General features: G+C 37.8%; 1 protein-coding gene across 7 annotated transcripts in view; it reads left to right on the forward strand.

Annotated features, from left to right (window-relative positions):
* The window catches only part of LOC101679873 (myosin VIIA and Rab interacting protein), a 404,555-nt gene that overhangs the window by 48,648 nt on the left and 338,736 nt on the right, over positions 1 to 17,171 (forward strand). For 6 of the 7 annotated variants that reach the window (XM_045089187.1, XM_013049827.2, XM_045089184.1 and 3 more), the window contains exon 2: positions 13,334 to 13,477. In XM_045089187.1, coding sequence (XP_044945122.1) covers positions 13,368 to 13,477 — 110 coding nt within the window. In that variant the 5' untranslated portion in view covers positions 13,334 to 13,367. Of the gene's footprint in view, positions 1 to 7,610; positions 7,701 to 13,333; positions 13,478 to 17,171 lie in introns of all 7 variants that reach the window. The other variant, XM_045089185.1, reaches the window with a different exon arrangement.

A 17,171-nucleotide genomic window follows, 5' to 3' on the forward strand; every position in this document is an offset into this window, starting at 1 on the left:
TATCCCATCATTATTTTTCACTTAGTTCTCTAATGATCTTTCTGAATATGTCCTTTTGCTTAAAGATATGTGTATTATCTCTGTGGGGGTAAATTCTTAGAGGTAGAATTCCCGAATGAAAGGGTATCTATCTACCTACCTTCCTACATATAATATTGATAGATATTGGCAAGTTGCCCTCCCTACAGATAGTACATTTATAATCCCAAGAGCAACATATGAGAGTGCCCATTTGGGGTGCTTCAGTGGTTCAGTCGTTAAGCGTCTGCCTTCGGCTTGGATCATAATCCCAGCATCCTGTGATTGAGCCTCATATCGAGCCCCAATTTCTCCCTCTTCAGCTCTCCTGTGCTTGTGTTCCCCCTCTCTCTCTGTCATAAATAAATAAAATCTTTTTAAAAAAAAGAGTGCCCATTTCTTCACAGACTTAGAAGTACCCTGTGATACTAAGCTTTTGACTCTTTGCAAATATGTCTTTAAATTTGCATTTGTCTTTTTATGTGTTTAATAGGTTTATGAGCCATTTATAGTTCTTTCTTTGCACTATTTCTTCTGATTTTTATTACTCACTTTGTCCATTTTTCTATTAGGTTTTTGCTCTTTTCTTCTTACCCACTTGTCAAAGTTTTTATATTGAGGGAAATTATCTTTTTGTCTTTGATGTAGGTTGCAGTTTTTTTCCTCTTTGTCACTTAACTCTGCTCATAATGTTTTGTTTCTTTATTATGCAGACATTTCATATTTTTGTTGAATTTATCCATTATCTGCAATGGCTTCTGAATTTTGTGTCATATTTAGGAATGCTTTTATCACTCTGAGATTATGAAAGAATTGTATCCTGTTTTCTTTTATTGCTTTTATGATTTTATTTTTTTACCTTTAAGTTAGTTATGCATTTTAGAATTATTCTAGTGGTGTGTGAGGTATGCTTATGTTACTCATTATTTTTGCAGTTTAAAAAAATTAAAAAGTTTAGGGGTGTCTGGGTGGCTCAGTTGATTAAGTGTCCAACTTTTGATTTCAGCTTGGGTCATGATCTCAGAGTAATGAGATCCAGCCCTGCATGGGGCCTCTACATTTAGCAGAGAGTCAGCTTAAGATTCTCTCTCTCCCTCTCCCTCTGCACCTCCCCTTCCTCTCTCTTCCTCTCTCAAATAAATTTTTTTTTTTTGATGTAAAAGATCAGTTTTCCTTGGGACCCAATGTAGTCTCTGAATTTTCAGGAATTGCTAATGTATTTGTTCCAGTATTTCCACTTCCCTCCTTTGGGTTCTCTTCTATTTTTCTCCCCTATCTGCAAGATTGTCCCCAATCTTTCTAATAACTCTGTTTCTGTTTTACTTTGGTCCCCTTTCTCATATTTTCCCCCACCATGTGTCTCACTTTGTTCCTCTAGTTTCTCAGCTATCTGGCATGACTACTTGGCATAATTTCTGCAGTGGTTGTTATTTTCTCTCACTTCTTTCCCAAGCCGTGAATTCACGTTTTATCATTTCTTCTTACTTTGATATTTTTTTCCTGTTCCTTCATTCATGGTCTGCTTTGATCACTAAGTTTTTAATTTCTTAAAAATGGTCATTCCATTTCTTCATCAAATGTCTTACAATGAGAGATCATCACTTGCTTCTTGCCTTTCTTGCTCATTTATTTTTTTCCACTTTGTTTTACTTTGGTCTTTTAAGTGTTCCAAAATTCATTGTTCATTACTCATTTATTGTTATCTTCTAGTGTTTTTATATAGTTCCTGAGTTTTTCCTTTTTTATTATTCATCATAAAAGGAGTTTAATTTTCCAGAATAGTTCTTGTGAAAGATTTATAGAGATTGGGGATGTGGTCCAGGCTAGCTGGGATATTTTTTTTTTTATAACTGGGCTTTATTTCACCAAAGCCAATGAAGAAAGGAAGATTTTCTGTTTTGTTTTGATTTGACTCTTATTTTTTGGTAATGAAAAGATTGGTTTTTTTCTACTATACAGAAGAAAGAATGCTTCTGGGAAACATATGTTCTCTGTATATATTCCTTGTATATTGTTGCCATTTCTTTGAGGGGAAGAAATAAGTAAAGAAAACACTAAGTCTATAGAAGCTCATTGAGCCAGCTGCTCTACCTCTCCTGTTTCAAGCAAGAGTTGGTGCCTTAATTTGTGTCCGTTGCCTTTGAGAAGGGTAGTTTCATAGGTACTTACTGAGACCTGAAACTACAGAAAGCTCTCTCTGGAACCTTTTATCTTCTCTTCCTCTATTTTAGATGCCTTTACTTACATTTGGTCTCTGTAGTTTTAATTGTCTCCTGGCAGTCCTGTAAAATTTCATTTACATTTTGTTTTTCATTTTCCTTGTTGCTTTTTCAGTGATCTCCAGAATGACAAGAGGGAAATGTTGGCTTTCAGAGTCCAGAGTGCTAACCATTACACAGTGGAAAAATGTTGACTTTCAAACACCAAGTTCAAACTAGAAGTCAACCTAGATGTTGTTTAAACTGCAAAGAGCTCAATAATACATATTTATTTTAAAAGTCATCTGGTGGCATTTTCAGGTGGAATTGTTGCCGGCCACCAAGATCACATACCCTAGCTGAATGCTAATAGCATTCTGCCATCCCTGGTCCAATCAGCTGTGGCCCAGTGGTGTAACGATTTGTCCTCTGGGCTGTTCCTGTCTGTAGGTAAAGGAAGAGTCTTAGAGAAGTAGGCTGTCATAGCAGGGATAAACTCTTGAAGTTGAAATAATTAAGGTCAGTGAGCCCTCCAGCTTAAGTACCACTTGCTTCAAAGAACAGACACAATGAAAAGTACATCTAATATGTGTGGTGTTTTCTTTCTTCCCAGGTGAAGTTTTTTGTTTCTGTTTTTTTTTTTTTCTTTTTTCCCCTGTTAGCAAGTGCCTTAAATTAGAGTCCTCTAACATTTATATATTTTTTGGAGTAATAAATTTCTTTTCAGTTCTAGCCAATATCTTCCCTTGGTTGAAGAGGGAAGCCCCAGCAGTATTTACCTTTTATCACCTGTAGGATTTTGGACAATGCAAGTTAATCTTCTTAATTGTGTCTCTCTTTTAGGTTCATGATATCACACACACACACACACACACACTGTGGGTTTGTAAAGATCTCATTCAACCATTTATCCTTGACTTTTCTGTTCTAGGTATCTTTCTAGAATGTGACTTGTGTGGACACTGACCTTTTATGATGAAGTTTCCGTTATGTATGTACTTAGTATCTTTGGAGTTCCTTTTTTTCATTTGCAAGGTTTGTACTAACTAGGTTCCTATAGAAGTGTCAATGTCTCATGTTTGTTTTTCTAGCCAGGAATATAATTGACAATTCTACCTTTTGGGGGATCTTCTAACTTTAAAGTTATGAGCCCTATATAGCTGTAGGGAACTTTGAAAATATAAAGAAAATCCCTCAGGAACAACTGCTGTCAGGCACCTACCACTTTGTTATAATCTACCTTCCTTTGCTTTCCAGCGGGGGCTGACACAGGTCACTTTCTCTAATGCTTGCCTTAAGAAACCTCTCCCATAATATCTTATGAAAGTTGGGTAAATAAATACATGTGAGCACTTGTGTCATATGGTAAACTTTCAAATGGAAGCTGAGAATGATGGAAGTTGGTTTTGGTTCCTGTCTAAGCTGCTGTAATCAAATTTAACAAGGCACAGAATTAAAACACAATTCAGTCTTGAATGAGTTGCATGGTTTCATATGTAAGACCCTAACTCTGTTATAGGTGGCTTATCTCTTCCCCAAATTTTGTGAATTATACTGTTTACAGATGACCTCAGGGTAAACTTTTTTTGTTTTTGTTTTTGCCTATTGAGATTGGAAGGATTTACCCATTTTTGCATTAATTACACTAAATTTCCAAATTATCATTTCCTCATCCTCAAGTTTTTGAAGGTTTTCCAAGTCCCAAGATATAAGTATTTGTTGATTCTTGGAGCATAATAGGAACCTGAATTGATATTAGTTGTTAGCTGCCATTAATAAAGTATCTACCAGGCATTATTTCACAACTTTGACATAAAATGGGATTTTTTAGCAATTGGTATTATAACTCTTCTTATTTTAGGTTCTCTGAAGCAATAACTGATATGAAATCAAGTATAATTGAGTGGCGATAAGTTTTCAGGCTCTTTTCTAGAATATGATAATATCAGGCTTCTCCTTTGACATTTTAATTATGGTGATCCCCTTGTAATGTCAAGACCACTTATTATATTATAATCTTCTGGTAAAGTTATTACTGGCTTTTATTCTTCAAAATGATATTTATTTTTCATTAAGAAAGTAATCCATATTCATTGTGGGAAAGTTGGAAAGCGTAAGTAAGGAAAAACATAAAAAATAATTAAAATTTATAAAAAAATCCAATCGCCCAGAAATAACAACTGTGAACTTTTGGCATTTTCTCCTTCTGTTCTTTTCAGTAGAACTCACGCACATATTTTTTTCTAGAAAAACAGAACAATTGAGATCATTTAATTTTGTTTTCCATCTGTAATTTTCATTCATAAATATGTTGTGAATATTTTTCCATATAGTAATAAATCATTTTTATTTTGTATTTATACAATACAGTAAATAAAAGTATATTATCTTTTCATGTCAGCAGTATATCATATTTTTAAAATATTCCATTTTTATAGCACGTTAGTACGCTATCTCAGAGATACATCATAACAAATTTTACCAACGTTCTATCATTAGACATTTCAGTTGCTTAAACAAATTTGCTATTGTAAATAGCATTGGAGAGAATATCCTCATACATATCATTAATGGTGTTTGTTTAATTATTCAAACAAGGGTTTTTTTGGTGTCCCAAGATTCAAACCGTATTTATTGTAGAAGGGAAAAAATGTGCAAAAGCAAATTTTTAAAAAATTGCATTATATGATACTTCAGCACTTAGATGTAACCATTGGTAATATTTCTTGTGGTTGTGGTTATCTTCTAGTGTATTTCTAATTTACCTGTTTACATAGGATTTTCTATTCATACTATTATTTTCTACTTTTTATTGAACTATGTCATACATAGAAGAATACACAAATCAAAAGTGTGTACTTTGGTGGGTTTTCACAAATTGAACACATCTGTGTAACTAGTTCTCAGATCGGGAAACAGCATTACCAGTTTCCCAGCCTTGCCCTTTATTTTCTATTTCATTTATTTATTTATTTATTTTAAAAGATTATTTATTTATTTATTTATTTGACAGACAGAGATCACAAGTAGGTAGAGAGGCAGGCAGAGAGAGAGGAGGAAGCAGGCTCCCTGCTGAGCAGAGAGCCCGATGTGGGGCTCGATCCCAGGACTCTGGGATCATGACCTGAGCTGAAGGCAGAGGCTTTAACCCACTGAGCCACCCAGGCACCCCAGCCTTGCCCTTTAAAGCCAGTATTTTCCTGCCTTATGATGACCACTCTCCTGCTTCTAACACTACAGAATAGTTTTGCCTGATTTTGAGCTTTGTGTAATTGGAATCATCACTATGTACTCTCTGTGTCTAGCTTATTTTTGCTCAGCAGAATATTCACAAGATTGTCATACTGCTCTATGTAGCTGTAGTTAACCCATGCTTGTTACTATGTAGCATTCCACTGGTGAATATACCATAATTTTAGTCTTCTGTTGAAGGGTGTTTGCATACTTCTAGTTTGTTTTTATTATTAATAGTGCTGCTATACATCAAATGCTTTTTCATTTCAGCAATACATTTTCCATTTTGCTCTTCATTTCTTTTTGTCACTTCAGTTTCTTTATCTCACTAACAGATGTCCTTAGAAAGCTCACAAACCTGATGTGATAAGCCAGCTGTCCCAACCATTTATTGACCAATCTATCTGACTTAGATGATCCATGAATAGACAGATAAATGGAAAGATAGGTAGATAGATAGATAGACAGACAGACAGATAGACACATATGGGTCTTCCTCGGGACTTTCTGTCCTGACCTGTCCTGAGCTACCGATCTACCAGGTGATCTCAAGCCAGTAGCACACCTTAAAACCTGAATCGCAAATCACCTCTCATTATTTATCTTTTTCATAATCGTTTGGCTAACATTACCCATTTATGTCTCCAGGTGAACTCTGAAACCATTTTACCAAAGTAGGAGTAAAAATTGAAATGAATTTTTATTGACCATTTTTTAGTGTATTCGTAAATTTGCGGATGATCTGTCATCTTTACAGTATTAGATATTCTCATAAAGGAATTGAGAATAGGTAGAAGCTGATAGAGACTTGATGATAACAAAACAACACCCAACCTTTACTGCATAAATCAAGCAAGTTAATGCAGCAAAACCCAAGATGAATACAATTAATAGGCAAGTGACAATCTGGGGAAAAACAGAACAGGTGATTATTTTAATATAATAAGCATCCTTTTAAAACAGTAAGAAATATATAAAATTCTCTAAAAGATAAAATTACAGAGTTCATGAGAAAAGGCCGTTCTTGTAAGTATCAGTATTCAAAACATGGTGTAATGAAATATTCCATATCACTAGTAATCAAAGCACTGCTAATTATAATAACTTCCTGTTTTTATTTAATAAGATTTGAGGAACACAAGCACTCATATATCCTGGTAAAAGGCAGACAAGAGTAAATGTTTTTATGGCAATTGGCAGTAATTATCAAATGTGACTAAACATTGACCCAGCTATTTCAATTTAAGGATTTTCTTCAAGATTGTGTAACTATATTTGTACAAAGATGCTGATCTTCATGTTGTTTATGATAGAAAATATTGGAAATAAACAAAGTATGCAAATATGATTGGTTAAGTTGTCGTACAGCCACATAACAGAATATTTGGTACCCACAAAAATGCATTAAAAGGAAAGAATTTTGTGCCCTATTAAGGGAAGAAGTCAGATGAAAAATATAGCATGTAGTTCACCAAAAGTATGTGTTAATACAATATTGTATTCTCTCTGTTGCCATCTTAGCAGAGTATAAGCCAGAGAAATCCAGGAGGGAAAACATTGTTCTGGAAGCCAGTTGCTTCTGAACCAGCTTTGTGTCTTGGGGAAACCTCTTCCTTTTCATGTGCTTACCCTCTCTCATCTGTTAATAAGAGCATCATACCTAAAGTGATCTGTGATTCATGAACGTGAGGCTTCTCCAGCTCTGAGATGCTGTTTCTATTGTTGCACGGGAAATCTAATTGTGTTTACTGTAGAAAAGGAAGATGCTTTCCTCATTTCCCCCAAAAGGTTTTCTCATTGTTCTCTGCCTTGTCCATTTAGAGCTACTTTATTTATATCTTTACAGGAAGCATTTATCCTTTTTGAGCTCTGATCATTCTTTTTAGATTTGAGGTGATCAAAGCTGCCACTTCTGTCTTCCACTAACTAGGCATCTTACAAGCTCATTTAGAATTCTCAGAAACCAAAAGCCAGTGAAGTGAAGTGAAAGGGACAGATATGTCACCTTGGGGGAAATTCCAGAGTGCCATTATCACCTGTAATGGGGTGTTTTGAAGGAAGAAATCAGTCTGCATTTTCCCTGTGCCCTCTGATTTGTTACTTCCTGCTCATCGAGGGGCTTGAAGATAGCAACTTATGAGGTTCCATTTTGCCTTGCAGCCTAAGAGTGGAGCCTTACTTCTAATTTATTTTTGCCAACCAGCAGATGCACTTTCTCCCTGCTCCCAACCCCGACATCACATGGGCAAGGTAGGCCACAGATCTACTTTAACAAATAGCACAAGTGGCATGAAAAGAAAATATTAAAAAAAATAGTTGGAATTCCTGTTGTGATTTGGTTAAATCTTGAAGTTGGTTTGCATCATACAGGCATGAGGTTTTAAATCATTTAATAGAAGACTTTTAATGATGGAAACTTGTCTGTTCTATGTGTTTATTGCCATTATTTGGAAACTAAACGGGCAGGTCACCTTTGTCTGAATAGCAACCAAGTAATGGGAGTTTCTGTTCTTACCCATCACATGCAAAAGGAGAGGGTAGGAACTCTGGACCCCACATGTGAAAGCCTGAGATCCAGAGTTTTCCTCTGCATCTCGCAAGAAGGCCCATGTATGTAGTAAAGGTATGGACATCTGAGCCAGATGGACTCTAAGGTTAGACACAGTCAGACCTTAGCTGTCATTTGTTATTTATCTCTCTTACAGTCAGAACATGTAACTGTGAGTCCACACTTCTCATCTGTGAGTTGTGGTAGTGGTCGTGGTTGCCTGTAGAATTTTGTGGGAGTTAAGAATATCAAGTGTAATACACACACCCAAATATGTATACATATACATACACATACTAAATGCTAAAGCATCTGGAACATAGTAGGTGTTCAACCAATAATGGTAGATCTATCAAAAATCATTATTTTTATTTTTGAAGTATAGTTGACCTACAATGTTATATTAATTTCAGGTGTACAGTGTAGTGATTTGACAGTTCTGTACATTACCCAGTGCTCACCAGAATGAGTGTCATAACCATCTGTCACCACACAGTGTTATTAAAATACTACTGACTATATTTTATATGCTGTAGTTTTCCTCTTCATGACTTATTTATCAAAATCATTATTGTAATCTTTATTATAATTCTCAGCATATTCCTTGGACAGTGTTTGCTGTAATTTATGATGAAATTAGATTAGTTTTGTTTAAAGTTAGGCTTACTTTATATGCCTATGAAAGATACCTTAGAGGGTACCTGGGTGGCTCATTAAGTGTCTGCCTTCGGCTCAGATCATGATCCCTGGGTCCTGAAATTGAGCCCTGCATCAGGCTCCCTGCTCAGCAGGAAGCCAGCTTCTCCCTTTCCCACTCCCCCTGCTTGTATTTTCTCTCTCACTGTGTCTCTCTCTGTCAAATAAATAAGTAAAAATCTTTAAAAAAAAAAAAAAAGAAAGATACCTTATAGACAGAAAAAAAAGACTTGAACCTCTTCATAATAAAAATTGTAAAACAAGTATTAATATTTCAATCATATGATAATTATTTAATAATAGTAGTAGTAATAATAAGTAGTACCTTCTTTTTTTTCTAAAGACTTTATTTATTCATTTGAGACAGAGAGAAAGCATGAGCAGGTGGAGAGGCAGAGGAAGAAGGAGAAGCAGACCTCCTGCTGAGCCAGGAGCCCAATGTGGGATTCGATCCTAGAGCCCTGGGATCATAACCTGAGCTGAAGGCAGATGCTTAACCAACTGAGCTACCCATGTTCCCCAAGTAGCACCTTCTTAAAAAGAGAGTATTACTATCTTTCCAGTGAGAACTGTGAAGCTTCTATGATTATCCACAAGCAGATCCTCTCTCAACCTCAGAGGTCCCTTCTTGCTCTTTATAGTTTTACCACAATTATTCCTAAAATATTTTGGCTTTCTACATTTTTGAAGTTTTTATAAAAGGGATTATAGTGTGCATGCTGTACATGTGTGTTCGTGTGGCATGCTTTTCTGTCTCAACATTATGTTTTTAAGATTCATCCATGTGGATGTGTATTCTACCTACAGTGTGTTCTTTTTCACTGAAATAGAGAACTCCATCATGTGACACACATACATACTGTTTATCTTCCTCCCATTTATGGATGTTTGAGGTAATTTCCAGGTTTTATTTCATTTGTTTTCCTTTTTGCTTTTTTGAAGCGACTGCTAGTAATATCTTCTATTGGGTTGAACTATGTGAAATAGGTATTTTTTATAAATCAGAATGGTACAGACTTAGAAGGTTCATGTGATCCAACCAAATTCCTATCTCTTGCTGTATATTTGCATCATTATACCGGAAATGCCAGTTCATAGGGTATGTGCCTCGTCAGCTTTGAAACTGATATTTCATCATGTCACAAAGCAATTGCACCAATTTGTATGTACTCTATGGAAGCTGCCATCATCCCACCTCCTGTCAATACTTGATAAAGACTTTTTATTTTGATGGGTGTGAAATGTGGTTTTGATTAGCAGTTCTGTAATTACCGATGAAGTTAAGCATCTTTTCATATGTGTATTTGCCATTTCTATGTAAACCTGTGCGAACAGTTTTGGAAGCTGCTAATGGGCAGAGGCAGAAGCATCCTGCAGCTCATTCTAGAAAAAGCCAGTTTGCCTGTTGGTGGTAATGTGATTGGTGGTGAAGGTGGTTATGCTGAGGGATCAGGAAAAAGAGAGGAGGCTGGAGAGAGAGCTTCCATCATCTGAGAGAACACGGGTATCATTGTGAACAGAATGGGGCAGAAATATGAATGTTAAAAGTGAGCTCTCGGGCAGAAATGGGGACCATGTTATTGGAAGTGGAGGAATTGGATCCTTGCTCTAAGCAGCAGAGAACTTGACTGATTGTGTTCTAGTGTTTCGTGGAAGGTAGAATTTTTAGGTGATGAATTTGGGTATTTAGGTGAGGAGACATTCTGAGCCAAGTGTTGAAGTACAGCCTGTCTGCCCTTGCTGTTTATAGTAAAATGCAAGAGCAGAGAGTGAAATTAAATAAGGGTTGTTAAGCAAAAGGAACTAGAACGTAAAGATCTGGAAAGTTCTCAGTCTACCCATGTTGCAAAAAAATGAGGAAGTATGCCTGGAGGAAACATCAAGGGTGTGGCCGGACAGCCACTTGCTACAGTAGATTATGAGTGTGACTCAGGGGCCCAGTCAGCCATTTCAGCAGAAACCAGGAATAGAGCTTTGGTTACCCAGGAAAGAGTGGTAGAGGACCTTCACTCTCTTAACGGCTTAACTTTCTATGCATTGCGTGGGAAGTCAACAAAGTTTTTGAGAATTTATTATGAGTGGAAGCACTGACTGTTTAGACTAGAGAGACAGAATGAAATGAAGGCAGCCTGATGGCCTTCTGAGATTCTACAGGATGGGCCAATAACAGGTGTTATCCTTCAAGAAGGGGTAAGAATGATCCTGAAGGCATTCTGAGGTCCCCAGGGCTGCCACTGCCTCCATGGCCTGGTGGGTGGGACTCTCTCTTCCTCAGTTACAGAGGGCCAAGCTACTGTGTCTACACACAGGGCTCAGGGGGTGGGATAGCCACCCTGGTGGGCTCAGGAGGTAGGGCCACTCTGGGGCATACAGAAGAAAATTATTCTTGAGCCTTAAAATCTAAGGGAATTTCCTCTGTGCTCAGACTTGCTTGAGACCCAAGACTCCTTTCTTCTTTCTAGTTTCTCCTATCTAGAACAGGAATGTCAATCCAATGCCTCTCCTACATATTGCACTTTGGAGGAAGATAAGATGCTAAATTTCACAGGTTCACAGCTGGAAAAAGAATTTTACCTCAGGATCAATCATTGCTCAAGTCTCACTTGTATCTAATTAGGTGATATTTAGAGGAGATACATTTTGTACTCAGAGTTGATGCTGGAATGGGCTAAGACTTCTATTCAGCTAATAGAATGGGCTGAATATATGTTACATGTGAGAAAAACATGAATTTGGGAGACCAAAATGTGAAAGCTTTTGGGCTGAGTTGTGTCACCCCAAAATTCATATGTTGAGGTCTTAACTCCTTTACCTCAAATTGTGACCGTTTTTGGAGATAAGATATTTAAATAGGCAGTTAGGTTAGAGTGAGATTATTAGGGTGGACTATAATCCAGTATGGCTGATGCCCCTGTAAGAAGAAATTTAGACATTGACATGTACAGAGGGAAGACTGCGTGAAGACACAGGGAGAAGACAGCCATCTCCACAGTGGCCTCAGAAGAACCCAAGTCTGCCAATCCTTGATCTCAGACTTCTAGCCTCCATACCTGTGAAAAATTGATTCTTGTGTTCAAGCCACCTGGTTTATAGTACTCTGTTATAGCAGCCTTGGCAAACTAATATACCTACCCATATAGCAATGCCATTCTGTCTTGATTAATGTAGCTTTATAATAAAGACATTCCATAATGAGTACAGGTAAGGAGAGTAGATGTTCAAGCCTTGTTCCTGATCTTAAGGGAGAACATTCAGTCTTTTTTTTTTTTTTAATTGCTGCCCCTCTAGTTTACTTATTTATTTTTTTATTTAAATGTTGTTACTTAACATACAGGGCAATATCGGTTTCTGAAGTAGAATTCAATGATTTATCACTTACATACAGCACCCAGTGCTCATCACAACAAATGGCCTCTTTCATCGCTGAGTATGATGTTAATTTTAAATTTAGATTTTCTTTCTTTTTTCTGAAAATGCCCTTTATATAATGGAGGAAGTTTCCTTGTAGTTTTAGTCTGCAAAGGGCTTCTGTAATGAATGGGCATTGAAATGATCATATGGTTTTTTCATTTTATTCTGATAATGTGGTGAATTACACTGGTTGATTTTTGAATGTTGAACTAACTTGGAATTGCTTAAATAAAACTGCTTGGTTGTTATATGTAATAATCTTTTTGAAATTTTGCTGGTTTGGTTCTACTAATACTTTATCGAGGATGGTTGCATCCTCAGTCCTAGGCAATTTGGGGGAATTATGTATTTGATTTCATACCTGGGTTCAGCCATTCATTAAAAATGACTTTTAAAAATATAGTTTCCCATAATTTCTAGGTAAACACTGCTGGAGGGTGCTTCTTTGAAATATCATCTTTTCTACTGCTGAGAAAATGGCTAAATAAGATTATTTTACTGTACTTTTTCCTTTTGCAGAAAAGAGGTTATTGATTTCTAGTTTATATTTTATAGTCATGAAAACTTAAAGGAATATAGTGTATATAGGATATTTTTTAAAATGCTAGAATATATTATATTTTATAATTACACATAATACTTACAATTTAAAACCTCAAGTCACAGGGGTGCCTGGGTGGCTCAGTGGGTTAAGCCTCTGCCTTCAGCTCAGGTCATGATCTAAGGGTCCTGGGATTGAGCCCCACATCGAGCCCCGCATCGGGCTCTCTGCTCAGCAGGGAGCCTGCTTCCCCTTCTCTCTCTGCCTGCCTCTCTGCCTACTTGTAATCTCTTTCTCTCTCTCTGTCAAATAAATAAATAAAATCTTAAAAAAACAAACAAACTTAAAGTCACAAAAATTTAGAATTTTTGAATCCTGTCCTTTGGCATTTTGTGGAAATCCACACTAACCATTTTGCTTCATTGTGTTGAAAAAAGTGATTATGTATTTTTTTCTAACTTAAGTGTTGGGTGGGATGAATGAAACTTGCAGATACTCAGGTACCTTCTCCCTCTCTCTGCAGCTCACCAAAATTGTCTGTAACTCTTTGCTGAAGGTGACAGCAGAGCAAGATACTACCTTAGATCAAGCTGTATTAATTCTATGTTAATGACAAAGTGGGTTGATTTTTGTCCTGGTAGAGCTTTCTCCTTGCCCTCAATTTGTGATCTCTCCTTAATTTCTCAGGTCTTGTGTCATCATCTGTACTTGGTATTAAATCATGGGGAGGAAGCTGGACCTGTCTGGTCTGACCGATGATGAAACAGAGCATGTTCTCCAGGTGGTTCAGCGAGACTTCAATCTTCGAAAAAAAGAGGAAGAACGACTAAGGTGAGATGCTTCTATTGCCCTCCTGGGTACCAAGAGACAGCTTTCCCGAGAGTGTTCCTTGCTGCTGGCCCTAAGTTACAAGTCTTTATGTCATATACACACACTTCTGTCAGGAAGAAAGCCCTGTCCTTTGTGGGAAGTTTCACCAGCACTGGGCATCATAATGTCAGTTCAGAATGTGACTTTTCACACTCCCCATCAAGATTTTCTTTGGGCTCCTCAACCTCAACATTTTTAGCTGTATTAAGTTTGTGAGGACAGTGGCTGTTTTGAACTTGCTCTTGGCTTTAAATTTCCTGTACAAAAGAATTAGACCTGTACAATCTGTTGCTGGAAAGCACAGCTCCTGTGGTATAGGAAAAGGGCACTGAAGGACTGGGACAGGAAAAGGTCCCACTGGACCAGGCTGTGATCACCTGGCCCAGCACCACCCTCCTAATTTTATAGAGGAGGAAACTCCTAATTTTATAGAGGTCGGAAGAGGGGCCCTTCTGACTCTCCAATTGGTTTTTCCTTGTGGAGTGTTCTGGGAGATACCATTGCTACTGAGTTGGGTAAAAATGTCTAAATGTGGAAGAAGTCAGAGTGCCCGAGGTGAAGTTATATGTTGGGTCTAATGTGTTGGAACTAGACGGTCAGTCATCATTAGCTGTCCTTATTCATCTGTCACCCATCAGGATTGTACAGGTTTATCGTGGTACTGTCTTCTTCCTTAGCTGCTGAGCTCAAAACCCCAGTCTTTGTGATTCCTCCCCTGATTTGGTCCCCACACAGAGCTGGGCCAGGCAATGTTGATTCTGCCTCCTCACCATCTGTCCCTGACCTTCTCTTGAGTCTAACTTTTATCACTCTCATCTTGGGAATTGCCATAATCTTTATGACCTTCTGCCTCTACTCCTCCAAGTAGCCAGGGTTGTGCCATATCTGAGCCCCAACCATGTCCTTTCCCACTCAGCTTAAAATTGGTGTGGATTGTTTTCCTTTTTCATTAGGATACTTCAGACTTTGTTTCTTTACAGTATTGTCTCCCTTGCTAGGTTATAAGCACTATGGTATAATCATCTTTATTTTTACCATGTTTTGTTAGTCTCTTCTATTGTATATATTCAACATGTGCTTGTTAGAGGGAAGACCAAAAAAAGCCCTGTTAATTAAATAATTAATCTATTTGCAGACCATGTGGTAGGCCTTGTTGAAGCTGTTGGGTAAATAGTGAACAAAACCATTCTTTACTCCATGGAGTTTATATTCCAGAGCTAAGCTGGTGAATACCATAGCCACCACTCATAGGTGTTGACCGAGCACTTGAAATGTGGTGAGCCTGAATTGGGATACACTTAAGTGTAACATACACACAAGATTTCTTATTTAATACCAAAAAAGGTATAATATCTTATTAATAACTTTTTATTGATTTCACTTTGAAATACTCATGTTTTGGCTATATGAGGTTAAACAAAAAAACACTATGAGTAATATTCCCTATTTCTTTTTATTTCCTTTAATATGGCTACTAGAAAATTCAAAATTATGTATATGTCTCACGTTATGTTTCTGTTGGATGACTCTGCTCTAGAAGGAGGAGAGGCAGAGGAAATGAACAAATAAAAATGTATTTATATATGTTCAATAATGGTAAGAGGCACAATGAAAAGTAAAGCAGGGAAGGGGGCAAAGCCCAGTGTGGGGTGGCAGGTGCTGTTTTTCCATGGGCTGCTCAGGGAAGACCTCTCTGGGGACATTTAGGCAGAAATCTGAAAGAAGTGAGGGAGGGAGCTGTGCTGCTATCTGGGGTGACATTAAGCACAGCAGAGGGAACCACAGATGTCATCTTTCTGACTCAAGGACATGCCTTGTATGTCTTCTGAGGAGCTAAGAGGGAATGAGCCAGGGAAGCATTGTACAGAACAAAGTCTTAGCAACAGCCTGTGCCCAAACCATGTCATAAGTAGGGAATCTGTGGGGAAGCCCTGGATCTTATTGTAGGTTGAGGAATCACAGAATTTTTAGCACAGGATGACATGACCTGACATCCGCTTTGTAGGGTCACTGTGACTGCTCTATGGGTAAGGCATCATAGAAAGGAGGGACAAGCAGCTGCGGAACTTAGAGGAGGCAGCAGTGCAAGTGAAAGGCCATGCTTTCTCAGAGTAGGTGAGGGTCTGTGGGGTGGTGAGTGGTGATTAGATACTGGAAACAAGTCAAAGGTAGAGCCAATGGGAGTGGCATTTTGTTACTGGGATAGGCAATGTAAGAGGGAACAGAATCAAGGAGGACTGTGAAGTCTGTGGCTTGGGTGACTAGGAAAAATGAAGTTGCCTTTCCCTGAGTGGAGAAGACAAAAAAAGCAGAGGGTTGGCAGGCAGCTGGAATTAAGAGCTCTGTCTTAAGCATCATCAACTTGAGATTGTTTTTAGACATCCAAGTCGAGATGTCAAGTTGGCATTTGTATATTTTCATCTAGAGTTCAGGTGGGAAATCCAAGCCAGACACAAAAATTTTGTAATGAAAATGGTCACCAAAGGTCAAGAGTTTAGGTAGACCTGGGGCATATAGCATAATACCAGTCAACATTAAGACTGTTTGGAATTTGTGGCCACTAATTTACATTGAGACCAATTTCAGCATCGTAGTGTGTGTTTCTCCTGCATTATTCAGCTTCTCTCCTCACCAGGACCATCAATAAGAACCACATCTTCCTCCATTTTGTGTCCCAGGCTCTGGGCTCGGGGTCTGGCCCGTATTAGACATGCCCTAAATGTCTGTGGAACAGATGGATCAGTGTAGATTGTTTGTCAACCTGTATGGTAGGTTTTATGTGTAGCTTGAAGAACCAGTCTTAATATTATCTAGGAATCATTAAGGCCATCTGTGTATCATGCTTCATCTCCTGGAAACTCAAGTATTGGCAAGCCACAAACTTATTTAGTGTCTTCTGATTGTGGACTCTTCTCTTAGCTCCACTGTAGTCACATGCTGGTCTCTATGGAAGAGTTGCTTTATGCTTGGTTTGGGGAGAAGTGTATGAAACACAGTGAAGTTACCACTGCAGTAGGTTGATGAGGTGGGCGCCGTCTTTCTTTGAGGTTGTGTGGTCTTAGTGGCTAGTAGTCAGCGACTCTGCACAAATGCATGGTCTTGGGAATGTGTATGTGTTGGGGAAAAATATTATTTGAAGCCATCAGTGACTAAAGAGTGACACAGCACCTCTTCTGCTCTTGGGAGTAGATGGCTTTCCTCTGAAGACAGCCATCACTACTGTCTTTGTGTCCATGTCCCAGTTGACATGCCTCTATGGGTGCCTACAAACTCTGAATGATTTTCGTATAGAACCATACTATTGGATGAGAAGATGTTGAGACAACACCACCTCAAAACCAATGAAATCATCAAATATTTGCCTCACCTTTTCCATATTGCTTAGATTTAAAGTGCACGGAGAGTCTAGGAAGATGTGTTCTAGCAGACATTTTTGAATTCTTTAATATTTGCTTTAATGAACATGGGACTCAGAATGGAGGATTTTTAATTTTAAAGTTTTAAATTGAATTACACATCTTTTCACCTGACCAGGTATTTTTTGTTTACCTAGTTTCTTGGGTGAACTTTCATGAGGGTAGCTTTTGTGTGTAGAGGTTGTGCATTGTTTGTGATGATCTTCAGTGTGGACATAGTAGCAAATACATAGGTGATC

The sequence above is a fragment of the Mustela putorius genome, unplaced genomic scaffold, assembly GCF_011764305.1.
Source record: "Mustela putorius furo isolate JIRA1106 unplaced genomic scaffold, ASM1176430v1.1 tig00003834_pilon_pilon_pilon, whole genome shotgun sequence".
In the NCBI taxonomy this organism is placed as follows: domain Eukaryota; kingdom Metazoa; phylum Chordata; class Mammalia; order Carnivora; family Mustelidae; genus Mustela; species Mustela putorius.